Below are 25,296 nucleotides of genomic sequence, written 5' to 3'. Positions count from 1 at the left end.
AATACGTAGACCTAGGCGGTTTACAATCTAAATACAATAAACAAGGTCGTAGAAATAGGAAAGGAAATACAATGCTTGTTAGAAAAGAACAATAATCATTCCGACAGAGACAACATATACTCTTGAGACAAGGGGGGAGGAGCTAAAGTGGAATGAGAAGGGGCTGGCAGAAGAATAGGGGAAAGGGGTGGGGGGGCTTGAGGATGAAACACCAGTATTTCGCAGCACACTGCCCTAAGGAAGGTTATAAGCTTCATGAGAGAGGCACTTTTACGGCTGGTTTAAATTTTTTAAAGGATAGCTCCACGTGAATGTCATGGGGGAGGGAATTCCAGTGTCATGGGGGAGGAAAATCCAGTGGAAAGGGGCTGCAGAGTGTCTAGTGGTTTCTAAGCTGGCTTGCTTAGGGTTGGGTAGGACTTAAGGTTTTAATGAAACACACAGTTTCACTAGGGGTGCCTGAACTTTAGCATACAATTGTAATTTTTGAGTGTGTAAAAATATATAGAGATATAGAGATCAATCTATCTACGTACACATATGTATGTGTGTGTGCGTATATATGTATGGATACATAAATTTATATGCATGTGTCTGTGTACACACACACACACTTTTGCATTTGATACTGAATTAAAACCACAGTCTTGCTTTGATACATTTCTTGCACTTGATATTCTAGGCCCAGCGTAGAGCGCAGTGACCCACTCAAAGCACTGGTATTTGACTCTACGTTTGACCACTACAGGGGAATTGTGGCTAACATTGCTTTGTTCGGTGGAGAGATTTGTAAAGGGCAGAAGATTGTGTCTTCTCACACAGGGAAAAGCTATGAAGTTAATGAAGTGGGGATCCTCACACCAAATGAACAACCTGCTGTAAAACTGTAAGTAAGGAATTATTGCTGTAATAACCTCAGCACAATTAGATAATGGATCCACAGAACTTACGCTTCCCCCACCCTTCACCCAGATGATTGCTTCATTAATTTCTGGCTGATATCTCTACTGGAATCAGTGTAATTATTTTCCAAGCCTGGGTGGTCATTTGCTTGGTTGTAATTCACTGTATAATAGGTTGACAGACCTGGATGGGCTTGTAGACACGGGATTGTTACTGTGCAGTTTATATTTTAGATGGAGCTGGAACACTTGAAAAACAGAAGAATAGAAATGGTTATTAATCAGAATAGCAGCCTGTTATAGGAGTCACATTGCATCAGAGCAGAGTGGCAGTCTAATGGTTAGAACAGCAGGCTGAATTCTGGACAGCTTCCTAAAGGAAAAATCCATAGACCGTTATTAAATGGATTTGGGGAAAATCCACCATTTCTGGGATAAGCAGTATAAAATGTTTTGTACTTTTTTGGGATCTTGCCTGGTATTTGTGACCTGGATTGGCCACTGTTGGAAACAGGATGCTGGGCTTGATGGGCCTTTGGTCTTTCCCAGTATGGCAATACTTATGTACTTATGAGAATGTGTCAAACCAGGTTCAAATCCCAGTGCCACTACTTGTGATCTTGGGCAGGTCACTAACTCTCCATTATCTTGGGTACAAATCTAGATTGTAAGCCCTCTGGGACAGGGAAGAATCACACTGTACCTGAATGTAACTCATCTTTAGCATCTGAGAAAAGCATGAGCTAAATCCAAAACATGTGCATGTTCTTCAGTGTCTAAAGATGCCTGCCTGTATGTCCGAGCAGATGATAAAACATATCAGTGTTATAGAAGGCTAATGGAGTGTCTTTATGTGTTGGGCAGCAGCAGGAGTTGATGCGGAAAGGACACATGCCAGTGGCAGAGTGCATAGCTTCTACTGTGAAATTAGCTGAAAAATATAGTAAAATACAGAAAAGTAGTAATTAATGAGCATGCAAATTACTGTACAGGTTCTTGCTAAAATGCCTCCCTTCCTGTCAGTGTGTAAGTGGTGATTGGCTCAAGCAGTAGCAGGAAGGGAGACATTAGCAAAAAAAAAAAAGCCTCTGAATCTTTCTCCCAGCCCAAACCCCCTTCCCCCAACATAGCTTCCTAAATCAGCCCATTTATTCCCTTGAAGTCCTAGTGTCCCCTTTCCGTCTTCCTGAACAAAACTGATCCTGACACCTCCCCACCACCACACCTGACATTAAAACTAAAATTCACATTAGTCTAGCAGCATCCCTCATCCTCTAGTACATCTTCAAGGGGCAGGAGTAATGCCCACATGCTTCTGCCTCTGTGCCCCTATCTTGGAAAAGAGTGGTGGCTGGCCCTCTGAGGTGCATCTTTATTTGGAATTCTGGGCAGAGACTACCAAATAAGAGATAAATTCCCTTATTTGGCAGACTGACCCTGCTTGATGCATCGTGTGTGGTCAAGCGCCACCATTTTCCAAGATGGTGGAACAGAGGCAGGAGCGATTGGGCATTGTTCTTGTCTCATGAAGGTACACTGAGAGGGGGCCCTGAGGGAGTGGTCATGGGTGAAGGGATTTTTTTTTTAATGTCGAGGGCAGGAGAATTGGGTGGGGGGGGCCTTCTAGACTACCAGGGATTAAAGAGGCCAATGTAGAAAGCTATATCGAGGGGGGGGGGGGGGGAAGGGGATTAGGTTGAGAAGCCTCCTTACCCTTTTTTGTCCCCTCAAACATGGTGATAAATTTTTGTGTTTTGCACTCCCTTGGAAATGTCTCTGTATTGATGTGGTTTCGCTAATAGTTTCCTTAGTATGCATTTTATTATGCTATGTGCTGAGGTCTACTATGGCAGTTAATGTTGGCACTGAACCTCCACCTGACCCTTATGTCAATTAACATTTGTAGATCGTTTGTAAACTGCACTGTTCTGCCAACCGTAGCTTTCTGGATTGGCTCTCAGTAAGGCAGAGAGAGGTTTTTGTTTGTTTGTTTTGTTTTTCTTTTGTGGTATCAGGAAAAGAATCAGATTATACTTTGAAAAATTAGTTGCCTTCTTAAGACTGACACCCTAATCCAAATTTTGTTTAGGTATGCAGGACAGGTTGGCTATGTGATTGCAGGGTTGAAAGATGTGCAAGAAGCTCAAATAGGGGACACTTTGTATCTGCAGAAGCAGCCAGTGGAGCCTTTACCTGGGTTTAAATCAGCAAAACCAATGGTGTTTGCAGGTAAGGTTGTCACAGATCCAAATCTGATTTATCTGTCTGCATGTCAGATCCTTTATTACAACATGAGAAATGATCTAAAACGATTAGTAGAATGGACTAATATTTGTCAGTTAAAATTTAATTCAAAGTAGTATAGAGTGAAACACATGCGGTGTAGAAGCCCAAAAGAGTTGTATTTGTTAGGGGGTGAAAGTACAGACTGGGAGAGGGACCTTGGAGTATTAGGATCAGAGGATCTTAAGGCAGTGAAACAATGTGACAAGGCAGTGGCTTTAGCCAGAAGGATGCTACGCTGCATTGAAAGAGGCATATCCAGTAGAAAAAATGAAGTGAATGCCTCTCTACAAATTGTTGATGAGGCCTCATTTGGAGAGTTATGTTCAGTTTTGGAAGTGATATCTCGCTAAGGACATCAAAAGCCTTGAGGCAATTCAGAGGAAGGCAATAAAAATGATATAGGGCTTGTGCCAAAAGACATATGAGAAGAAACTTGAAGACCTCAGTATGTATACCTTAGAGGAAAAGAGGGATGGGGGATTTATTTATTTGCTGCATTTATATCCCACATTTTCCCACCTATTTGCAAGCTCAATGTGGCTTACAATATAATACAACTACAGTCACATTGATGGAATAGAAAATCAGAGTATATATAACAGATAAGGTGCATAGGAATATTATGGCAATCATATTAACGGAGAAGGATTTCAGAATTATTGCTAATAAGGTTCATACGAAAATTATGTTGATTAAGAAGTGGATAAATGGATAACAACATAACAATGATAGGATAGGTATAATTATCAGTAATTAGGGTAAATGGATAACAACATAGCATATTGTTTAAGGTATTAATAAACAAACTTATTTTTTTCATGGTCATGGTGGTAAAGTTAGGTGTGTGTGGTTGGTTGTGAAAATTAAAATCGTGATGGAATTCAAGAATGCGTGGAATAAAAACAGAGGGTTGCTATGTAGAAAAAGGTTAGAATCCAATTAAAGCAAAACTCAAATGACTTTATAACTGGAGTGAGCTTTGACAGCAGCTTCAGAGGTTGGGAAATAAGACCAATACTGGGCAGACTTCTATGGTCTTGATCCCATAAATGGGCTAAACAGATCGGGATCAAGGCTGGGTTGGGCTTCAAGAGCAGCTCAAGTGGTTGGGAAGTAGAACCAGTGCTGAGTGGACTTCTACAGTTCCATGCCTCAAAATTGGCAGGGAGAGATGGAGATTAAGTGTTCCAGTGTTTAATAATGAGGAGGTGGACCCGGTGCAGAGTTCTAGGTTCAACTCTGGCCATCTTGTTGAGCAGATTAGATGAACCATGCAGATCTTTATCTGCAACTTTTACCTTATTACTATGTTATTTTAAGCCCTTCTTTGCTACCCTATGAGGGTGTCAAAGCTGAGTTTACTGGGCATATTTTTTCCTTCCAGTCTGCACTTTTGCCTATTTGAAATAATCAACTCATTTTTAGTGTTGTAGTTTATATCCACTACTAATGTATTATTGCATTGAAACAGTGGTGGAGTAAGTGTTCCTTAAAACATTTTCACTCAGAACCCCATGGATTCTGAGGTGATCTATCTTGTGAACCCTTTGTGGAGTCCATCATTTTAACCATTTATCTTTCTAATTCTCATCTATATTCTTTGCTAGGCCAGCAGCAGTAGCCTAAGAATTACCCCTTGTCTCCCCACTTGCTGCCTCCTTTTATAAGAAGTGCACAGGGGAGGAGTGGGGGGGAGGTCCCTGGGGCAGTGGGCACATTGAATTTCTCACTTCTATTTTCTTATTGTTACTGCATTTGCTGTGACTACTGAGGCTTGGTGAGCAGTAGTGACAAGGATGAATAAGGATTAGAAAGTATAAAAGTGAAGGAGGACATGAGGAAACAGAGGTGGAGGCAGGGGAGAATAAATTAGATGTAAGGTATGGGAAAGTAAGAGGATCGGAGACATATTAGAATGAAAAATTAGGTTATAGCGGGAAAGAGATGCCAAAAAGATCCAGAAGAGTAGGAAAGGGAGCTGGAGGATGCAAGGACAGACAGAAAAAATTGAGTAGGGAGAGGATTGATCTCCCACTATTTCTCCCATCTAATCTTTGAGTCACTGCTTTCCTCCTACTTCCTTTCCCCCTGGGAGCTTCAAACCTGGCCTGCCTTGTTGTACCTGTCCTTGAGGGAGGGATTTCTCTTCTTTACCTCCCCTAACCCTCTCTTTTGCCCAGCTTTAGTTGGCAAGAGAGTTGTGCCATCTGTCTAGCACTTCTGACTCCCTTCTCCTGCTCTATGGACCTCTTTCATACAAGCAGTTCACACAGGTCATCTATTTGAACCATGTGGGGTGACGTACATATAGAGCATCACAATGTGGAATCAGCTGATTTTGTTTGAACTACGTAGGAAAGAAGCCCCAGTGAGTTAAAAGCACTAACACCATAAGAATAGCCATTCTGCTTCCAGCAGTTGCCAATCCGGTACCTGGCAGAATCCCAAATAGTAGCAACATTCCATGCTATCAATCCCAGGAACTGCAGTGGCTTTCCCTATTTCTTTCTCAATAGCATACTATGGATTTTTCCTCCAGGAACTTGTCCAAACCTTTTTAAAACCCAGATACGCTATCCGCTGTTACCACATCCTCTGATAACTAGTTACAAAACATAACTATTTGTTGAGGGAAAAAAATATTTTCTTGTATTCATTTTTAAAGTATTACCATGTAACTTAATTGAGTGTCTCTTAGTCTTAGTATGTTTTGAAAGAATAAGCAAATCGATTCACGTTTACCTGTTCTACACCACTTAGGATTTTGTAGACCTCTGTCATATCCCCCCTAGCCATCTCTTTTCCAAGCTGAAGAGCCCTAACCTCTTAAGCCTTTCCTCATATGATAGGAGTTCCATCCCCTTAATCATTTTGGTCGCCCTTCTTTGAACCTTTTCTAATTCCATTTCATTTGGATTGTACTGGCTTTTGCCCCAGTTTTAGCCCGGGAGAAGAGAGAGAGCAAGCTCTTTGCTGAAGCCCTGTAAAACAGTTATATTTGATAACTGGTGAGCAGCTATATGTCCTGATCTCACCAGGTACTTTTTAGAAAGTAAGCAAATATTTAGTGTTATAATTGATCCATATTTCAGTTACCTGTTATTGTTTCCTGATTGCACTTTTTTTTTTATGTTTCTTTGTTCAACTTTTAAGACAATAAACACTTTTCAGTTTGTTGACTCTGCTGTCTGGACTGATAAGAATCCTGGTGATTTGTATGTTGGATCTGTGAGTGCTTTCTGGGAACTGTGGGACCACTGGGAGTGTGGCCCCAGTAACCTAGAAATCACTGGCGATAATTTGAGAATAGAAGACTCACCCAGAGGTGGTTCTAGCCCAATCATTGGGAGGAGGGTGCTATTGTACAGCACAAGCGGCAGTGCAGTCAGACCTGAGCTGTGCTGAGGATAGATCCTCTAAGTTGCTGCGGGGTAACCCCAGGTGTGTGGCTAAGCGTGTGACAGGGATGTTAGGGAGTAAGGATATTAGAATGTGGGGGATATGTGGAAAAAAAAGATAAGACTGGATAAGAGGGCATATAGTGTTGTATGCAGTGAAGATGGACTGAGGGAGGTAAGACAATGTGAATGTGTGGGAGGCGGTTCCTGAGAGGGAGAATGTTGAAGGGGGGTGGTCAGTGCGTTGGAAGGGGAGTGATCTGAAGGGGGACAATGTGTGTATGTATATATACACACATGGTGTGGGGGGGGGAGTGATCTATATCCTTGTACTTTGGGTTTCTGGATTTCATGTATTTTTATTTGGCAATCTACAGAACCCAAGAATTGCAGGTAGCACAGACATTTTATTCAACTGATGAATTCTGTAACAACTATGAGTACAGCTGTGTTGCTGCAAGAAGTCAGCACTACCTGTAGCTCAGAGCTCTCCTTGGACTTAGTAGATTGCTGAAATAAAAATCAATGAAAGCCAGAAGCTCTAACCATAGTGCACTATTACTGGGCTCCTGGGGAAACTCTGTAGCAAACACTTTAACGTTTTGCATCTTTAAGTAAGAATTTTTCAGTTTAGCAGTTTAATTAGTATTCAGACAGTGGTTATACTGTATTTTGGTAAGAGTATGCAGAATTTTAAATCTTTTGGCGCAGAATTCCCCCAGGAGAAAAAAGTAAAGGACATGTGCCATATTGTTCTGATACATACATATAACATTCAATGCAAGATCATGGCAATACAAAAAACTGTTATTTTCCTGTTCTTTGCTCCATCAGTATTTCAGTTTTCTGTCAAATAAATTCTAGAACTTACTTTTATAATGTTACTTGGGAAATAGTCTCAAAGCTTTTTTAGAACTAATGGTGTAGAATAATGTGTTTCATTTGTCTCAATTAGTGTTTAATGAATTGGGCATTAGTGGTAAACTTGACTAGTGCTTCTTAATTTCTATTGATTCTGTTGTTCCTGAGGGAAGAGACTGTTTCTGAAGGGCAGAAGCTCAGTTTGTCACCCTCAGTGTACTTGCTAACGTCCAGGTGGTTACGTCGAGAGGGGCATCAAACTGCAGTTGTAGTGCTGTTGCTTAGTGGAATTAATTTGCCAAGACAGCATCTAACCTTCTGTCATCAGCATCTCCTTTTTATTACTCTGTTGGTCTCATCCATAAACAAGGAGATAAGTGAACATTTCTTGATGCCTTGTTTGGTTTTGTGATCTCAGGGCAACTTTGAATATACTCAGTGACATCATAGTATACTCTGACCTCACTTCATTGGATGTAAACAGAACTGACCTGTTCCCTATTGGAAGAAAAAAAAATCTAAGTTTTGGGGACATTAGGAGACACATGAAAATTTTGAGGTGTGCTCTCTGGCATTCTAATATCTGTAGTAGAAATTTATATGAATTTGCATGAATGACTCAAAAGTTATTAAAGAGGTACATTCTTGCAAGGGAGACAGACCAACTGGTATGATGTTTTTAGCTAATTTTCCTATAGGAAAACTGCTTTCCAGTGCTTATTGATACCACCCAAGCAGGGCTGGTCAAACCCAGTAAGCGGGGTAAGCACCGCAGGGGGCACCTGCCTTCAAGGGCGCCGCTGCGCCGCCGCGCCGCCATACCGTACCGCCTCTTTTATTCACCTCCGTCCCAACGGCCGCGTCATTTCAAAGTCCTGCCCATCTCTAGCCTTCCCTCCCTTCGTGAGTTTGTTCCATCAGAGTCCCGCCTTTGAGGAAAGAGGAAATGACGTCAGAAGGCGGGACTCTGAGGGAACGAACTCACGAAGGGAGGGAAGGCTAGAGACGGGCAGGGCTTTGAAATGACGCGACCGCTAGGACGGAGGTAAATTAAAAAAGACTTAAACCATGCAGGGTGGCAGGAAGAAAAAGGGGGATATTGGGGGAAGTCGGAGAAGAGGGCAGGTAGGTGGCCATAAATGGGAGGGGGATGGGGGTGAAGGAGAATCGCACTGGGCTGAAAAAGGGCAGGGTGGGAGAAGAGGGAGGGAGAAGAGAGGAGATGCTGGGGGGGGGGGGGTGCCATCTGATAGTCTGCAGGGGGGCACCAGATACCCTAGGACCGGCCCTGCACCCAAGTATTTAAAAGGTAAATTTATAAAGTGTGTGCTAACATTTGCATGCTGATTCTGTATGTGTAAATTGTTAGAATAATGGCATGTATGTCACATATGTGTGTAAATGTCAAAATTCAGATGCAAAGAAAATAATGCTTTTAATTCAAGATATTTGTATCACCAAAAAAAAAAAATTTCTGCCTAAGTGCTATTCTATAAATACGTCCATATCTTATGTCAGTGATGGGCAACCTTTTGAGCTTGGTGTGTCAAAATTCGCCAAAAAACCGAGCATAACTCGGGTGGTGTGTCACTTCGAGAAAAAAACCATAATTTCGCGATATTTATAGTTTAAATAACAAAAATGTATAATTGTAATATAAAACTGTATTTAATAAACCAAAAACTAATTATTTAACTTACCTACTTAGTGACTTCTTTGTTCATCTGTCAGTCGGTTTCTTTTGTTGGTCTTGATATTATTTAACTTGTGTGGGGTGCCATGAACTAAGATAAGTGAGGGGGAGGGGGAATTCTTTAACTAATCTGCCTATTAGTGACTTTTTTGTTGCTGAATTTCATTGGCTAAATCTTCAATTGAAGGTTGGTATTTTGTACACTTCAAGCCCAAGCAAGCGCTACTAACTTCATCTGTCAATCTGTTTCTTTTGTTGGTTTTGATATTATTTAACGCTGAGAATAAGGTTTCACAAAAGTACGTAGAGGGAAAAATTGTGAGTAAAGCCATTGCTATATTTTTCAGGGTGCTAAAAGTGTCTGGTAATCGGATCCAGGCACTCCAAATTTCCTGGTAACTCAGATATTCTCTTAATAATTGCATCTTTATTCTGCATATCGTGAAATAGAACTGGTGCACATCTTAGGAGAGTTTCTTTAATAAATTCTCCCTCACTGAGTGCTTTTCCATGCTGAGCTATGGAGTGAGCAATGCTCAAACTTGCAGATGTTAAATTTGTAGAACCTTTTACAAATTTAAGGATGGACTTAGATTGGCTCTTATAAAAGTGTAGCTGCCTGGAAATGTATTCCTTCCGTTCATCCTCACTTTTTTTCAAGAGCTGGGAATGATTAGTTTCAAAATGTCTATTTATATTCCACGTTCTGCTTACTACCGTTTCAGTACATAGAACGCAAAATGATTTGCCATTTTTTTCTATAATGCCATACATCTCGGTCCATGTCTCTTGAAAGGGTCGGCTACTGCTACTACTACTACCACTTCCTTTACTTAACCTTGGTTTTTTATTTTTTGAGTTCTCCATCAGGGGGGCAGAGACAGAAGATAGAATTATAGATAGCCTGTTAGCCCTGCAGGCAATTAAGGGTTAACTAGCCTAACTGACCACCTTATGTAAATTAAGATGGCTGCCGCTATTTCTAATGGCGGGAAACGGCACCCATAGCACATGCCCTCGCCTCTCCCAGCCTCCCCCTCACCTATCTCAGTAATGGTGGTCAATTACAAATCCACGACACCCCAGAACAGTAGATTGGATGATGGTTGCTGGTAATGGTGATCACAGGGCCCTCAGAGATGCGTCCCCCACGGCATTCCGCTGCTCTCTGCTCCGCCGGCCGGAAGTGAGGAGCCGGGGCAGAGGGAGCAGCAGGGAGGGAGCCAATAGGAGCGCACACGGCACACCCCCAGCGGGTAAACATGCACCGGGTGATTTCGCCGGGGGGGGGGGGAGGTCGCGCTGCACCGGGGGGGAGGGGGGGCGCATCGGCGATCCGCCCCGGGTGTCAGCAAGGAACTCCGCTGCTTCTCTGTATGCGGCCACATGCGGCCGCGTGTCACTGAAAATGGCTACGCGTGTCAGTACTGACACGCGTGTCATAGGTTCGCCATCAGGGTCTTATGTAGTACTTATTTTATATGTAGGTATACATGTAACCTATAGAATACATACATCTCTGCCATTTAGGTGGATGAACTTTCCTTTATAGACTACTGGCAAATTTGTGTGTATTTTGGGTATGACCACTTACTTTAGAAAGTTACTTAAAGTACGTTATTTCAGGAGAAAACTCAAAATTTTTAGGGAGGGGGCAGGAGCAAGAGGGCGCCCCTTGAGAGCAGATGTATGCTCAGGGTTCTCCGTTTGTTCAGTGAAATTGACTAAGAGGCCGAGGAAAGTTACCCACCCGAGTTTTGGGAAGGTAACTAGTATTCTGGTGCTCACTCAACGGAAAATTGATGAGTTCACCAAACACTTACCATCTGCCAGGGTAAGCTCACTTGGATTGTGGCAGGGCAGTGCTTGGCCTTCCTCGTCCTTGGGCAGTAACATAGTAGATGACGGCAGTGAAAGACCTTTACGGTCCATCCAGTCTGCCCAACAAGATAAACTCGTATGTGCTACTTTATTTATGTACCTAACCTTGATTTGTATCTGCCATTTTCAGTGCACAGACCGTAGAAGTCTGCCCAGCACTAGCCCCGCCTCCCAAACACTGGTGCTGCCACCCAATCACTTTTAAGCTTCTGAGGATCCATTCCTTCTGAACAGGATTCCTTTATGTTTATCCCACGCATTTTTGAATTCCGCTACCGTTTTCATCTTCACCACCTCCCGCGGGAGGGCATTCCAAGTATCCACCACTCTCTCCGTGAAAAAATACTTCCTGACATTTTTCTTGAGTCTGCCCCCCTTCAACCTCATTTCATGTCCTCTAGTTCTACCGCCTTCCCATCTCTGGAAATGGTTTATTTGCAGATTAATACCTTTCAAAAATTTGAACGTCTGTATTATATCATCCTTGTTTCCCCTTTCCTTCAGGGTATACATGTTCAGATCAGCAAGTCTCTCCTCATACGTCTTGTAACGCAAATCCCATACCACTTTTGTAGCTTTTCTTTGCACAGCTTCAATTCTTTTTACATCCTTAGCAAGATACGGTCTCCAAAACTGAACACAATACTCTAAGTGGGTGGGGCCTCAGCCCAAAGAGAGAGTGCTGCCATCGAATCTGGCACTATAGAAGATGGAGCGTTTGGAGGAGGCTGGTCAGTTGTGTGATGGGAGCTGTGTTGGGGTTTCCCAAGGGCTAGAGTCAGCTGTAATGGTGTCTGAGCAACAGGTCACTGCATCTGCACTGCTGGTTAGAGAGTTGGACAGCATTGGGATCATCTCAGGGGGTACTCAGGCGGAGCTTCCTGATTTTGAGCCAGTATGACCATCATCCTTTACTTTGGAGGAAATCTGGAAAACAGTTGTGTCTGTGGGTCACACTATTACAGCTCAGATCAAACTGGGGAAATTAACTCGCTGGAGCAGAAAGAGAAGGACGCCCATCTTTGGGTATAATCGAAAGCCAATTTTGGACTTCCCCAACTGCTTTCCGTCGCAGGGACGGCTAAAGTTCAAGGGGGCCTATCGGAGGTGTAGTGAAGGTGGGACTTGGGCATGCCTAAACTTGGATGTCCTCGACCCATAATGGAAAGAAACAAGGACGTCCCTGACGAACACTTGGACAACTTTACCTGGTTGTGTTTTTCTTACGACTAAGGCAAAAAAAGGTGCCCGAAATGACCAGATGACCACCGGAGAGAATCGGGGATGACCTCCCTTTACTCCCCCAGTGGTCACTATCCCCCGCCCACCCTCAAAAAATATCTTTAAAAATATTTTGTGCCAGCCTCTATGCTAGCCTCAGATGTCATACTCAGGCCCATCACAGCAGTATGCAGGTCTCTGGAGCAGTTTTAGTGGGTTCAGTGCACTTCAGGCAGGCGGACCCATGCCCATACCCCCCCTCACCTGTTACATTTGTGGAGGAAACAGCGAGCCCTCCAAAACCCACCATAAACCCACATCTAGGTGCCCCCCTTCACCCATAAGGGCTATGGTAGTGGTGTACAGTTGTGGGTAGTGGGGTTTGGGGGGGCTCAGCACACAAGGTAAGGGAGCTAAGTACCTGGGAGCAATTTCTGAAGTCCACTGCAGTGCCCCCTAGGGTGCCCGGTTGGTGTCCTGGCATGTCTGGGGGACCAGTGCACTAGAAATGCTGGCTCCTCCCACGACCAAAGGGCTTGCAGTTGGTCGTTTCTGAGATGGACATCCTTGGTTTCGATTATCGCCGAAAATCAGAAACGACCAAGTCTAGGGACGACCAAATTTAAAGATTTGGACGTCCCTGATGGTATTTTCGAAACGAAAGATGGACGTCCATCTTGTTTCGAAAATACGGGTTTCCCCGCCCCTAGATCGGGACGTTTTGTGAGGACGACCATATCAAAACATGGACGTCCCTTTCGAAAATGCCCCTCTTTGTGTACCAAAAGATTCAATGCCTCCTGCCTCTAGGGTTTTATGTCTTCCTCTGTTTAAGACAAAATCTGAAGATGGCGGAATGGATATTTTTCACCTATATCAGAGGATAGCTTAAACTTAGCTGCTTTTTTAGAATCATCGAAAGATGAAGTTGCAATTCCAGCCGTGCTTATTGTCACTATGGCACTTGATTGGAGTGGAGGAGCCTAGTGGTTAGTGCAGCGGACTCTGATTCTGGGGAACTGGGTTCAATTCCCACTGCAGCTCCTTGTGACTCTGGGCAAGTCACTTAACCCTCCATTGCCCCTGGTACAAAATAAGTACCTGAATATATGTAAACTGCTTTGAATGTAGTTGCAAAAAAAAAAAAAAAAAACCTCAGAAAGGCGGTATATCAAGTCCCATTTCCCTTTCCCCTTTCCCATTATGATGGGAATTGACTTTTGAAGCTCTATTTTTGACAGAGGGACACAAATTTTGAACGTTTGCATGTTTCCAGATGTGGCTAACACTACTCAGAAGCATCACAAAGAGTTCCTACTTATGAGACCCAGAGTCTTGGCTCTGGGGGGGGCTCTTTTTTCTGTTGAAAATTTCTTGCAAATATATGGTTAAATATATGAATTGCTTCTATTTAACCATACATTCAGCTTTTTGATCCATTGCAATTAGTGATGTTTCTGAGTAATAAAACAGTGGATCAAGAGGTTGTGCGTTCTCCTTCTGAGGACCCAGGTGCTCTTGCTTGAGCCTCTTTTTCTCTAATCGATATAATTGTATTTCTGCACGCTAAGAAATGATTGCTTCTTAGGCTTTAGAGTTTATTTCCACTGTACGGGTTTGTTCTATTGCTCTCTTCCAGTATTGTGGACTTTAGGGATGGTATGATATAGTTTTCTTATTTTATCTTTAAATTCTTGATATTTTTTTCTGTAATGCTATTTTGCTTGTTTCAAGATTTTGTCTGGATTTATAGTTTGGAAATGGAATATAAATAAATAGAGCCTTTTTTTTTATTTTTTTTTTTTTTAAGCCAAACCTTCCCTGATACAGATTTTCACAGCCTGCTCAGATGTAATATAATTTTGTTTGACATTTTATACATATTTTAGGTTGTTGATTTGAATATGTTATTCTTGTCTTTTTTTTTCATTTTTATGTATGTATGGTTGTAATCCACTCAGAGTAGGAGATGGTGTAAGATATAAATATTTTTATTTCCATATCATCAAGCTGATCAATCCATAGACTGGTGGGTTGTGTCCATCTACCAGCAGGTGGAGATAGAGAGCAAACTTTTGCCTCCCTATATGTGGTCATGTGCTGCCGGAAACTCCTTAGTATGTTCTCTATCTCAGCAGGTGGTGGTCACACACAGCAGCAGCTCTGGCTAGGCCTCCAAGCCTAATCCTTAGGTTTTGTTGAGGCCTGGGGTTGAGGGCTCTTTTGAGCAAGTGCAAACCTGGTGGTGCCAGGTCCCTCCTTTTCTCCCCCCTCCCGCTGGCTCCGTTTAAAAAAAAAAAATTTTAAACGTCTTTAAAGGCGTTTAATTCGACGTTTCTTTAAACGTTCATTGCAGCTACTCACTGGGACACCAGTTCGTTACAGCTCGGAGCGGCAAGCAGGTAATTTTACCTTTTTATAGCGGGCAGGGGGTTCCCCGATTCTTCTCCTCGTGGCATATGGCGTCGGAGGGCGAGGGCGCAAAGGGTCGCTCCCCGGATCGCTGGAGCGCTTCTAGAGGGGATGCGGGGGTTTTACAACCTGATTCGCCCTTGATGGGTGACAGTTTAGTGACCGATGAATGTCCCGGTCGTTCCCTCCGGCGTGGCGGTTTTTTCCTGCCATAAACGCCCATCCCCCGCTCCTCGCCTCCGCCATCTTGGCCGGCCACGCGGCTCGGACGGCTTCTTCGTGGGCCGCCCTTGAGGTTGGAGACATTAATGCCATGAACGCCCTTAATTTGGGCGACGGCACAAGCGGCTAAAGTTAAGCGCCGTTCTTCCCGCGCGGCTCCTTCGCGGAGTTTCGCGCCGGACGCCATTTTGGATGCGCAGCATGTCTCTCCCCCGCTATTGCGAGCGCCGGTTGAGAGTGCGTCTAGGGCTGTTGCCCAGGCTGCGGAAGTGCACAGTCTGGGGGGTTTCTCCCCCGAGTTTGTTTTGCTGCTGCATCAGGCTTTCCTCATGCAAAACGCTGCCCCTGCTCCCTCTTCTGATAAAGAGGTTGAGGTTCCCAGAGGTAAACGCCCTCGGGTTGATTTCCAGGCCTTGGAGGACTTTGTCTCCTCCGATGTAGATGAGGGCAGCGTGTCTGAGGTCTCCCAACGGTCCTTTGCGGATTCCTTGGAGGAGATAGATCCCCGCTCGGATGGAGCGGATGACCCCTCTGCAGCGCGGCTTTTTAGCCCAGAGGATTTGCCCAACCTGTTTTTACAGGCCATGGACACTTTGAAGATTTCCTCTCCGGAGGACGTCTCTCCCTCAGCCCCTGTTGGCTCTGCCATTATGCTGGGGACGAAGCGCCCGCCTAGATCCTTCCACGTGCATGATGCCATGCACACCTTAATTGCGGCTCAATGGGATGTCCCGGAAACGAGCCTTAAAGTGGCTAGGGCTATGTCCCGCCTCTATCCTTTGGCTGTGAGTGAACGTGAGGCCTATCTGTGGCCTACCGTGGATTCTTTAATCACTGCGGTGACTAAGAAAACGGCGTTGCCGGTGGAAGGTGGCACGGCCCTAAAGGACGCCCAAGACAGAAGATTGGAGGCGGCCTTAAGGTTGTCCTTTGAGGCAGCTGCTTTAAGTTTGCAGGCCTCAGTTTGCGGCTCCTATGTGGCCAGGGCGTGCCTGACTATGGTGCAGCGGGCTTCCCCCTCGGATCTTTCCTTGAGGGCTGATTGGCCGGCCCTGGAATCGGGCTTAGCCTATTTGGCAGACTTGCTGTATGATGTCTTGAGAGCCTCAGCTAAAGGCATGGCTCAGACAGTCTCTGCGCGGCGGTGGCTTTGGCTGAAACATTGGTCTGCTGACCACGCCTCTAAATCCCGCCTGGCTAGATTGCCTTTTAAAGGCAAGCTGCTCTTTGAGGTCGAGCTGGACAAAATCGTGACCGATCTCGGCACGTCTAAGGGCAAGAAATTACCAGAGGTCAGGGCTCGGGCTAGTACTCGTCCCGGTACCTCCAGAGGACGGTTGCTGGAAGCCCGTCAGTACCGCCCGGGCAAGTCGGGTTCCTCTGCCCCCTCTTCCTTCAAGAGGAATTTCTCCCCCAAGCAGCATTCCTTTCGCAGAGACCGCCGTCCCGGAGGTGCTCCCTCCGGTCCTCCCCCAGGGTCTCGTACCCAATGACGGGGCCTTGGTCCACGCCCCCAGTGCAGATGGAGGACGGCTGTCCTCGTTTCTGGGCGAGTGGACCACTATAACTTCAGACGCGTGGGTGCTGGAAGTCATCAGAGACGGCTACAAGCTAGGAGTTCTGCCAACCCTTAAGAGACGGGTTTGTACTCTCTCCCTGCAAGTCTCCGGTCAAGCTGTGGCAGTGCAGCAGACCTTGGACAACCTGATCCGCCTGGGTGCGGTCGTTCCGGTGCCAAAAATCAGATTGGCAAGGGACGTTACTCCATTTACTTTGTGGTTCCAAGAAAGGAGGTTCTGTCCGGCCTATCCTCGACCTCAAAGGGGTCAATCGGGCCTGGAAAGTGAGGCACTTTCGCATGGAGACTCTCCGCTCTGTTATAGCGGCAGTGAAGGCAGGAGAGTTCTTGGCTTCCTTGGACATCAAGGAAGCGTACCTGCATATTCCCATCTGGCCTCCTCTCCAACGCTTTCTGCGTTTTACAGTCCTGAGACGACACTTCCAGTTCAGAGCCCTCCCTTTCGGGTTGGCTACTGCTCCGCGGACCTTTTCCAAAGTAATGGGGGTCATAGCGGCCTTCCTGCTAAAGGAAGGAGTACAAGTCCATCCTTATCTGGACGACTGGTTGATCCGAGCCCCCTCTTATGCAGAGTGCGGCAAAGCTATGGACCGGGTAGTTGCTCTTGTGAGCTCCCTGGGATGGATCATCAACTGGAAGAAGAGCCAGCTGCGCCCGACTCAGTCCCTGGAGTATCTGGGAGTTCGATTCGACACCCAAGTGGGCAGAGTGTTCCTGCCAGACAATCGGATTGTCAAGCTTCAGGCTCAGGTGGACTAGTTCCTAGTAGCCTCTCCTATTCGGGCTTGGGACTACGTGCAGCTGTTGGGCTCTATGACGGCCACGATGGAAGTAGTGCTCTGGGCCAGGGCTCATATGAGACCACTACAGCTATCTCTGCTGCTGCGCTGGACTCCGATGTCGGAGGATTATGCTGTGCGCCTTCCCGTGGACCCAGCAGTGCGCAAGGCGCTGAGCTGGTGGACGCAGACAGACAAGTTGTCTGCAGGATTGCCTCTGGTGACCCCGGAGTGGATTGTCGTCACGACAGACGCCTCTTTGATGGGCTGGGGAGCCCACTGCTTGGGAAGGACAGCGCAGGAGCTCTGGTCTCCTGCAGAGGCAAGTGGTCTATCAACCTCCTGGAACTCAGAGCCATTCGGTTGGTGTTATTGGAGTTCATCCCGGTACTGGTGTTGTAGCCTGTACGGGTCCTGTCGGACAATGCCACGGCTGTGGCCTATATCAACCGCCAGGGAGGTACCAAGAGCGCCCCTCTAGCCAAGGAGGCTATGAGTCTTTGCCAGTGGGCGGAAGCGAACCTGGAGCAGCTTTCAGCGGCCCACATTGCCGGAGTCATGAATGTCAAGGCGGACTTTCTCAGTCGCCATACCTTGGAGCCCGGAGAGTGGCAACTATCTGCTCAGGCGTTCTTGGACATCACGAAGCGCTGGGGCCAGCCGAGCCTAGATCTGATGGCGTCATCGGCCAATTGCCAAGTGCCGCGCTTTTTCAGCAGAGGACGGGACCCTCGATCCCTGGGAGTAGATGCTCTTCTCCAACAGTGGCCGACACAAGAGCTCCTCTATGTGTTCCCGCCCTGGCCCATGTTGGGCAGGGTGCTAGACCGGGTGGCAAAGCATCCCGGCAGGGTAATCCTGGTGGGTCCGGATTGGCCCAGACGTCCCTGGTATGCGGACTTGATCAGGCTCTCAGTCGACGATCCTCTGCGGCTGTCAGTGGAGCAGGGCCTGTTACATCAGGGTCCCGTGGTGATGGAGGATCCCTCTCCCTTTGGTCTTACGGCCTGGCTATTGAGCGGCAGCGTCTGAGGAAGAAGGGCTTCTCAGACAAGGTCATCGCCACTATGCTGAGAGCGAGGAAGCGCTCTACTTCTACTGCTTACGCCAGGGTTTGGCGTATCTTTGCAGCATGGTGTGAAGCAGGCTCACTTTCTCCCTTCACTGCTCCAATTTCTTCAGTGTTGGCGTTCCTGCAAGAAGGTCTGGAGAAAGGCCTGTCGCTCAGTTCCCTTAAAGTCCAGGTAGCGGCTCTGGCTTGCTTCAGGGGCCGCCTGAAGGGTGCTTCCCTGGCTTCGCAGCCAGATGTGGTGCGCTTTCTCAAGGGAGTTAATCACCTGCGCCCTCCTCTGCACTCAGTGGTGCCTGCGTGGAATCTCAACCTGGTGCTAAGAGCATTGCAGAAGCCGCCTTTTGAACCCTTGTCGAGGGCATCTCTGAAAGACCTGACGTTGAAAGCAGTCTTTTTGGTGGCTATCACTTCAGCCAGAAGAGTTTCCGAGCTCCAGGCGCTCTCATGTCGAGAGCCTTTTCTGCAGTTCACTGAGGCAGGAGTGACTATTCGCACAGTGCCTTCCTTCCTGCCCAAGATTGTTTCTCGCTTCCATGTGAATCAGCAGCTCTGTCTCCCTTCCTTTCGTAGGGAGGACTACCCAGAGGAGTACTCTGCTCTTAAATATCTGGATGTGAGACGAGTCATCTTCAGATACTTGGAAGTGACCAATGATTTCCGGAAATCGGATCATCTGTTTGTCCTGTTTGCAGGTCCTCGTAAGGGTCTGCAGGCTGCTAAGCCTACAGTGGCAAGATGGGTCAAGGAAGCCATTGCAGCGGCTTATGTGGCCGCGGGGAAGGTGCCGCCTATCCAGCTGAAGGCTCACTCCACGAGAGCTCAGGCGGCCTCGATGGCAGAGGCCGGATCCGTCTCCTTGGAAGAGATATGCAAGGCGGCAACTTGGGCTTCGGCTCATACATTCTCCAAGCATTACCGTTTGACTGTGGCTGCACGGGCGGAGGCCCGGTTTGGAGCTTCAGTGTTGAGGTCAGGGATTTCAATGTCCCGCCCTGGGTGAGTACTGCTTCGGTACATCCCACCAGTCTATGGATTGATCAGCTTGATGATATGGAAGGTAAAATTATGTATAATCATACCTGATAATTTTCTTTCCATTAATCATAGCTGATCAATCCATAGCCCCTCCCAGATATCTGTTCTGTTTTTATTCTGGTTGCATTTCAGGTTCAAGTTTAGTCTTCAGTTATTTCAGAAAGACTTCGTGTTCAAGTTCTTTCACTTGGATTCTTCAAGAGTTGAGACGAGTTTGTGTTACAGTGAGCTGCTGCATTCCTCTCCCCTCCGTTTTACGGGGCTGGATTGAGATTTAAATTCTGCCGGCACTCCCTCCCGCTTCGTGCGGCTGTAGGGCAGCTTTGTACCCCTCCCGCTTCGGCGGTGTTAGGGTCAGTCAGCTCCTCCCGCGGTTGCGGTTGCAGGATAAGCCAGATCCCCCCGCATCGGCGGGTGTGGTGTCCCTCCCCCGCTCCGCGGGGATGAGCTGGACGGATTCCCCTCCCCCACTTGTGTGGGGATGAGCTGGGTTAATTCCCCTCCCCCGTTTCGGCGGTGGTGAGCTGGGCAGAGTGTCCCTTCGTGGGTGTAATTCTCTAAGTGCTGAGTCCTGCGGATGGAGCTTTGATATCGACATACTGAGGAGTTTCCGGCAGCACATGACCACATATAGGGAGGCAAAAGTTTGCTCTCTATCTCCACCTGCTGGTAGATGGACACAACCCACCAGTCTATGGATTGATCAGCTATGATTAATGGAAAGAAAATTATCAGGTATGATTATACATAATTTTACCATAAATGTTTGCACCTAGATTGCAAAAAAAAAAAAAAAGGCCCCACATAAATTACAATATTCTGCCCAGGTGCTGATTGTGTACTCCCACCTTCAAACTATCTGTTAGCTTGGGCGGTATAGTAAGTTTTAATAAACTATATATGATTATTGTGCTGGTGCAGTCATTGCTTTGAGCATCAGTACGTGTTTAAATTAATACATATATTAAGGGCTCATGCACCAATCGGTTAGCGCACGACAGTGTAGCTACACTAATCGATTAGCACAGAACACACCCACTCTCCACACCCCAATACTCGCCCCCAGTGTAAGCCATTTTTTAGCACGTGGGTAGCGCTCACACACCCCAAATTACTGCGGGACACCTCAGCATACCCTGCGGTAAGCCATTTTTTTTTGCTGCAGTAAGCACATATTAGTGCTTACCACAGCTTGGTAGAAGGGCCCCTCAGGCAGGTAGCAGTGCTGATGTTATAGTGCTGACTATTCAGCATGCCTAAACTAAACCTATAAATTATCTGAATATCATTATCTGAGTAATGTTTTTAGCTTGCTCTAAACTTGGTCCATATATATGTATAATGTTGGGAAGTTTGATGATTAAACTACTCCATAACAGATAGGCAGTGAACATATAACCTGTTTAGAATATTGGTCTGTTAGCATATATCTAACTTGAATGTGTGCTCAGTTTTTTATCAGGTGTTTTCTTCGGAGCTTTTGAAATAGTGCTTGTCATATGCCCTTCCTTTTTTATTCCCCAAGCTGCACATTTAGTCAGTATCGACTGGTGAAATTATTGTAACCTTCCATAGCGTCCCTCTAGATCTGTAACTGATGGGTTATGCACTCCTACCAGCAGATGGAGACCAAGAACCATTGAGACTGTCTTTTTGTGTGTGGTGTACAGGGCTGCGTACGCCTTGTGTAGCGCTATAGAAGTGATTAGTAGTAGTAGTAGTAGTAGTAGTTTCAGGTATAGGTGTAAGTGAGCTATGCAGTCCCATGAAAATCAATCTGTTCTCAGTCTCCGCAGAGGTAGTAGGGGTAAGCCTATGCAGTCCTGTTTGGTGTTTTAGGCCTTGGGGGGGGGGGGGGGGCGTTGTTTTGCCTTTCTGGGGTTTGCACAACTTTTTTGGACATCTGAGGAGATAAAGGAACTATTATTCCAAAACAAAGTTGATCCCAACTCCCTTCTCCTTTCTGCTGCTGGACTAGGGTTGAGGCCCGTGGGGGCCTCTGTGTACTACTACTAATAATAACATTTGTATAGCGCTACCAGGTGTCACATTCGGGTGGTAGAGTCCCTTCCCCCTCCTTGGGTCTGGGTGTAAGAGCCTCGGCTGTCCTTTTCTACCTGGCGTTGGACAGGCAGTCTTGAGTTCCTGAGCGGTCTTCCCTTGGGTGTTGGCAATGCTTGTTGGAGATCGTTTCCACAACTTGATGTTAAAAAAACAAACAAACTGCAGCCTGTTGTGGGGCTTGTTTGAGCTATTTGGGTTTGATTTAAAAAAAAAAAAAAAAGGAAATACCGGCAGAGACCCGCTAGTGTGAACAGTGCAGGGAGTCAGTCGCCTTTATTTATTTATTTATTATTACATTTGTACCCCGCACTTCCTTACAGAAGCAGGTACAATGCGGCTTATATAATAAAGAGAATTACAATTATTAGATTCATTAAGAAGAATATTATGAACTATAATGTAACATAATAATAGAATGCTTTGAGTATGTGTGAATTAACATGGGAAGGAGTAATGAAGATAAGGAAATAGGGATGGTATGATGAAGGAAGGATGGGGAAGGGAAGACTAGGATAGTATGGAGTAGCTAGGGTAACATGGTTAATATATAGACATCGTCATAATAATAGAAATGTGTAGGGTCGTTTGGGTAAGCTAGCTTAAAGAGATGGGTTTTCAACATTTTCCTAAAAGGTAAATGGTCATTAATTGCTCTGATGTATCTTGGTAATGCATTCCAAAGCTGGCTGCCCAGAAAGGAAAAGCTGGATGCATAGATTGTTTTGTATTTGATTCCTTCGCAGTTAGGAAGGTGTAAATTAAGGTAAGTACGTGAAGACACTGAGCTGTTTCTGATAGGAAGGTCGATAAGGTTATTCATGTAACTAGGGTTTCTCCGTGTATGATCTTGTGAATCAGAGTATGTACTTTGAAGGTTATTCTTTCCCTGATGGGGAGCCAGTGTTTCAGTTTTATGCTGTGTGGGTGTCCAGGTGGCAGTGTTACCAAGGCACCATGAGTACACAGTGCCTGAAGTGCTGTGTGGTCTGTTGGCAGCATTGTGTAGATTCAGCGGAGCATTGTTCGGCTTGTGCCAGGAAGAACATGTCAGGGCTGGCAGCAGAGTCACAAGTGGGTTCTTCTGATGCGGTTGCAGCTGCATTGGGTGTGCCAAGGGATCACTCGATGGCAGCGACAGTTCTGATTTCAGCGGGAACCACTGTTGTTTTGCTGTCTGAGTCTGCTCCCCATCGGCCTCCTCGTTTGCTGCTCATGGCTTCTTCAATACCATGCCCAGAGTCTCTATGATGGTCCCTCAGGCTTCTGAAATGAAGTTTCCTCCAGACTTTGTGTTGACCATGTCCAATGACTTTTGCCTACATCGAGAGGCTGTCCCAGGGGACCCGTTCCTTCCCCCTCTCCCGCCAAAAAGCAGCAGGTGGACATGAGTGTGGAGGAGCTGGGGTATCAGTGTTTGGCTGTAGCTCCTGTTACAAATACAATTCCAGAACAAAAAGGTGGGGAGGGTGGGGGGGAGCAGAGGTACATTTCACAGTTCCCTATCTTGCCTCCACCCAGATCATTGAAGCCTCCTTTAGTAGATAGCATGGTTAATTTGTGACATGTTCTATTCTTGCATGTTTGCTTCCCCCTCCTCCATGTCAGTATCTCCCACTGTGAGAGTGTATGCCTCTGCCCTCTTTCAAGCATAAGAACAGTTTATTTTCCTTTTTTTTGTGTGACTGACTTGATTATTGTTGGCATAGGTCAAAACCTCCCAAAGCTCCCTCTTCTTTGGCTGGTAAGATGTACAGTGGTGGAAATAAGTATTTGATCCCTTGCTGAATTTGTAAGTTTGCCCACTGACAAAGACATGAGCAGCCCATAATTGAAGGGTAGGTTATTAGTAACAGTGAGAGATAGCACATCACAAATTAAATCCGGAAAATCACATTGTGGAAAGTATATGAATTTATTTGCATTCTGCAGAGGGAAATAAGTATTTAATCCCTCTGGCAAACAAGACCTAATACTTGGTGGCAAAACCCTTGTTGGCAAGCACAGCGGTCAGACGTCTTCTGTAGTTGATGATGAGGTTTGCACACATGTCAGGAGGAATTTTGGTCCACTCCTCTTTGCAGATCATCTCTAAATCATTAAGAGTTCTGGGCTGTCGCTTGGCAACTCGCAGCTTCAGCTCCCTCCATAAGTTTTCAATGGGATTAAGGTCTGGTGACTGGCTAGGCCACTCCATGACCCTAATGTGCTTCTTCCTGAGCCACTCCTTTGTTGCCTTGGCTGTATGTTTTGGGTCATTGTCGTGCTGGAAGACCCAGCCACGACCCATTTTTAAGGCCCTGGCGGAGGGAAGGAGGTTGTCACTCAGAATTGTACGGTACATGGCCCCATCCATTCTCCCATTGATGCGGTGAAGTAGTCCTGTGCCCTTAGCAGAGAAACACCCCCAAAACATAACATTTCCACCTCCATGCTTGACAGTGGGGACGGTGTTCTTTGGGTCATAGGCAGCATTTCTCTTCCTCCAAACACGGCGAGTTGAGTTCATGCCAAAGAGCTCAATTTTTGTCTCATCTGACCACAGCACCTTCTCCCAATCACTCTCGGCATCATCCAGGTGTTCACTGGCAAACTTCAGACGGGCCGTCACATGTGCCTTCCGGAGCAGGGGGACCTTGCGGGCACTGCAGGATTGCAATCCGTTATGTCGTAATGTGTTACCAATGGTTTTCGTGGTGACAGTGGTCCCAGCTGCCTTGAGATCATTGACAAGTTCCCCCCTTGTAGTTGTAGGCTGATTTCTAACCTTCCTCATGATCAAGGATACCCCACGAGGTGAGATTTTGCGTGGAGCCCCAGATCTTTGTCGATTGACAGTCATTTTGTACTTCTTCCATTTTCTTACTATGGCACCAACAGTTGTCTCCTTCTCGCCCAGCGTCTTACTGATGGTTTTGTAGCCCATTCCAGCCTTGTGCAGGTGTATGATCTTGTCCCTGACATCCTTAGACAGCTCCTTGCTCTTGGCCATTTTGTAGAGGTTAGAGTCTGACTGATTCACTGAGTCTGTGGACAGGTGTCTTTCATACAGGTGACCATTGCCGACAGCTGTCTGTCATGCAGGTAACGAGTTGATTTGGAGCATCTACCTGGTCTGTAGGGGCCAGATCTCTTACTGGTTGGTGGGGGATCAAATACTTATTTCCCTCTGCAGAATGCAAATAAATTCATATACTTTCCACAATGTGATTTTCCGGATTTAATTTGTGATGTGCTATCTCTCACTGTTACCAATAACCTACCCTTCAATTATGGGCTGCTCATGTCTTTGTCAGTGGGCAAACTTACAAAATCAGCAAGGGATCAAATACTTATTTCCACCACTGTATTTTATCATTTAAACTGTGAAGAAGTGAGCAGTATTTTATCACTGCATTATTTCAGTTTTGCAGTGTTGTTTGGCACCTGTGAGTGAGAAGGGTTACCATACGTCTGGTTTTTCCTGGGCATGTCCTCTTTTTGAGGACACCACAGGACATCTGGGCAGGTTTTGACAGCCTCCCCATTTGTCCAGGTTTATAAGTGGGCAAGCAAACTGGCCTCAGGGTATCCTGTCCTCCGCTCCCTTCCTGTACCTTATTGTCATGCCCTGGTGGTCTAGTGGTCTCTTCGGGGCAGGAAAGAGCCCCCTTTTTCCTTCCCAACGCTGCTGCAGACCTCTTGCTCCTGGCGCTGATTCAGAATGGCTGTCGAGAGTTCAAGCGATGGCCTCGTGAGACTTCCACAGAAGTCTGATGAAAGGCAGCTTCTTGGAAGGCTTGGATGCTCTGATGTACCAGTGGCTGTCGTCGGGGCTCCTCTGTGTTTTCTCCGTGGCTGCTGTTTGGCTGGGTCATTCAAAGGATAGAGCATCATGGGGGACTTGTGGTTTGC

The 25,296-nt window shown here is 46.1% G+C and overlaps 1 protein-coding gene across 1 annotated transcript in view; it reads left to right on the top strand.

Annotated features, from left to right (window-relative positions):
* The window catches only part of GUF1 (GUF1 homolog, GTPase), a 127,481-nt gene that overhangs the window by 43,627 nt on the left and 58,558 nt on the right, over positions 1–25,296 (top strand). The window contains exons 9-10 of the mRNA XM_030191345.1: positions 683–886; positions 2,992–3,131. Of these exons, the coding sequence (XP_030047205.1) occupies positions 683–886; positions 2,992–3,131 (344 nt within the window). The remainder of the gene's footprint in view (positions 1–682; positions 887–2,991; positions 3,132–25,296) is intronic.

This window comes from Microcaecilia unicolor, chromosome 2 (assembly GCF_901765095.1).
Source record: "Microcaecilia unicolor chromosome 2, aMicUni1.1, whole genome shotgun sequence".
Lineage (NCBI taxonomy): Eukaryota > Metazoa > Chordata > Amphibia > Gymnophiona > Siphonopidae > Microcaecilia > Microcaecilia unicolor.
Note: the sequence above shows the minus strand (reverse complement) of the source record. Positions and strands in the feature narration are given on the sequence as shown.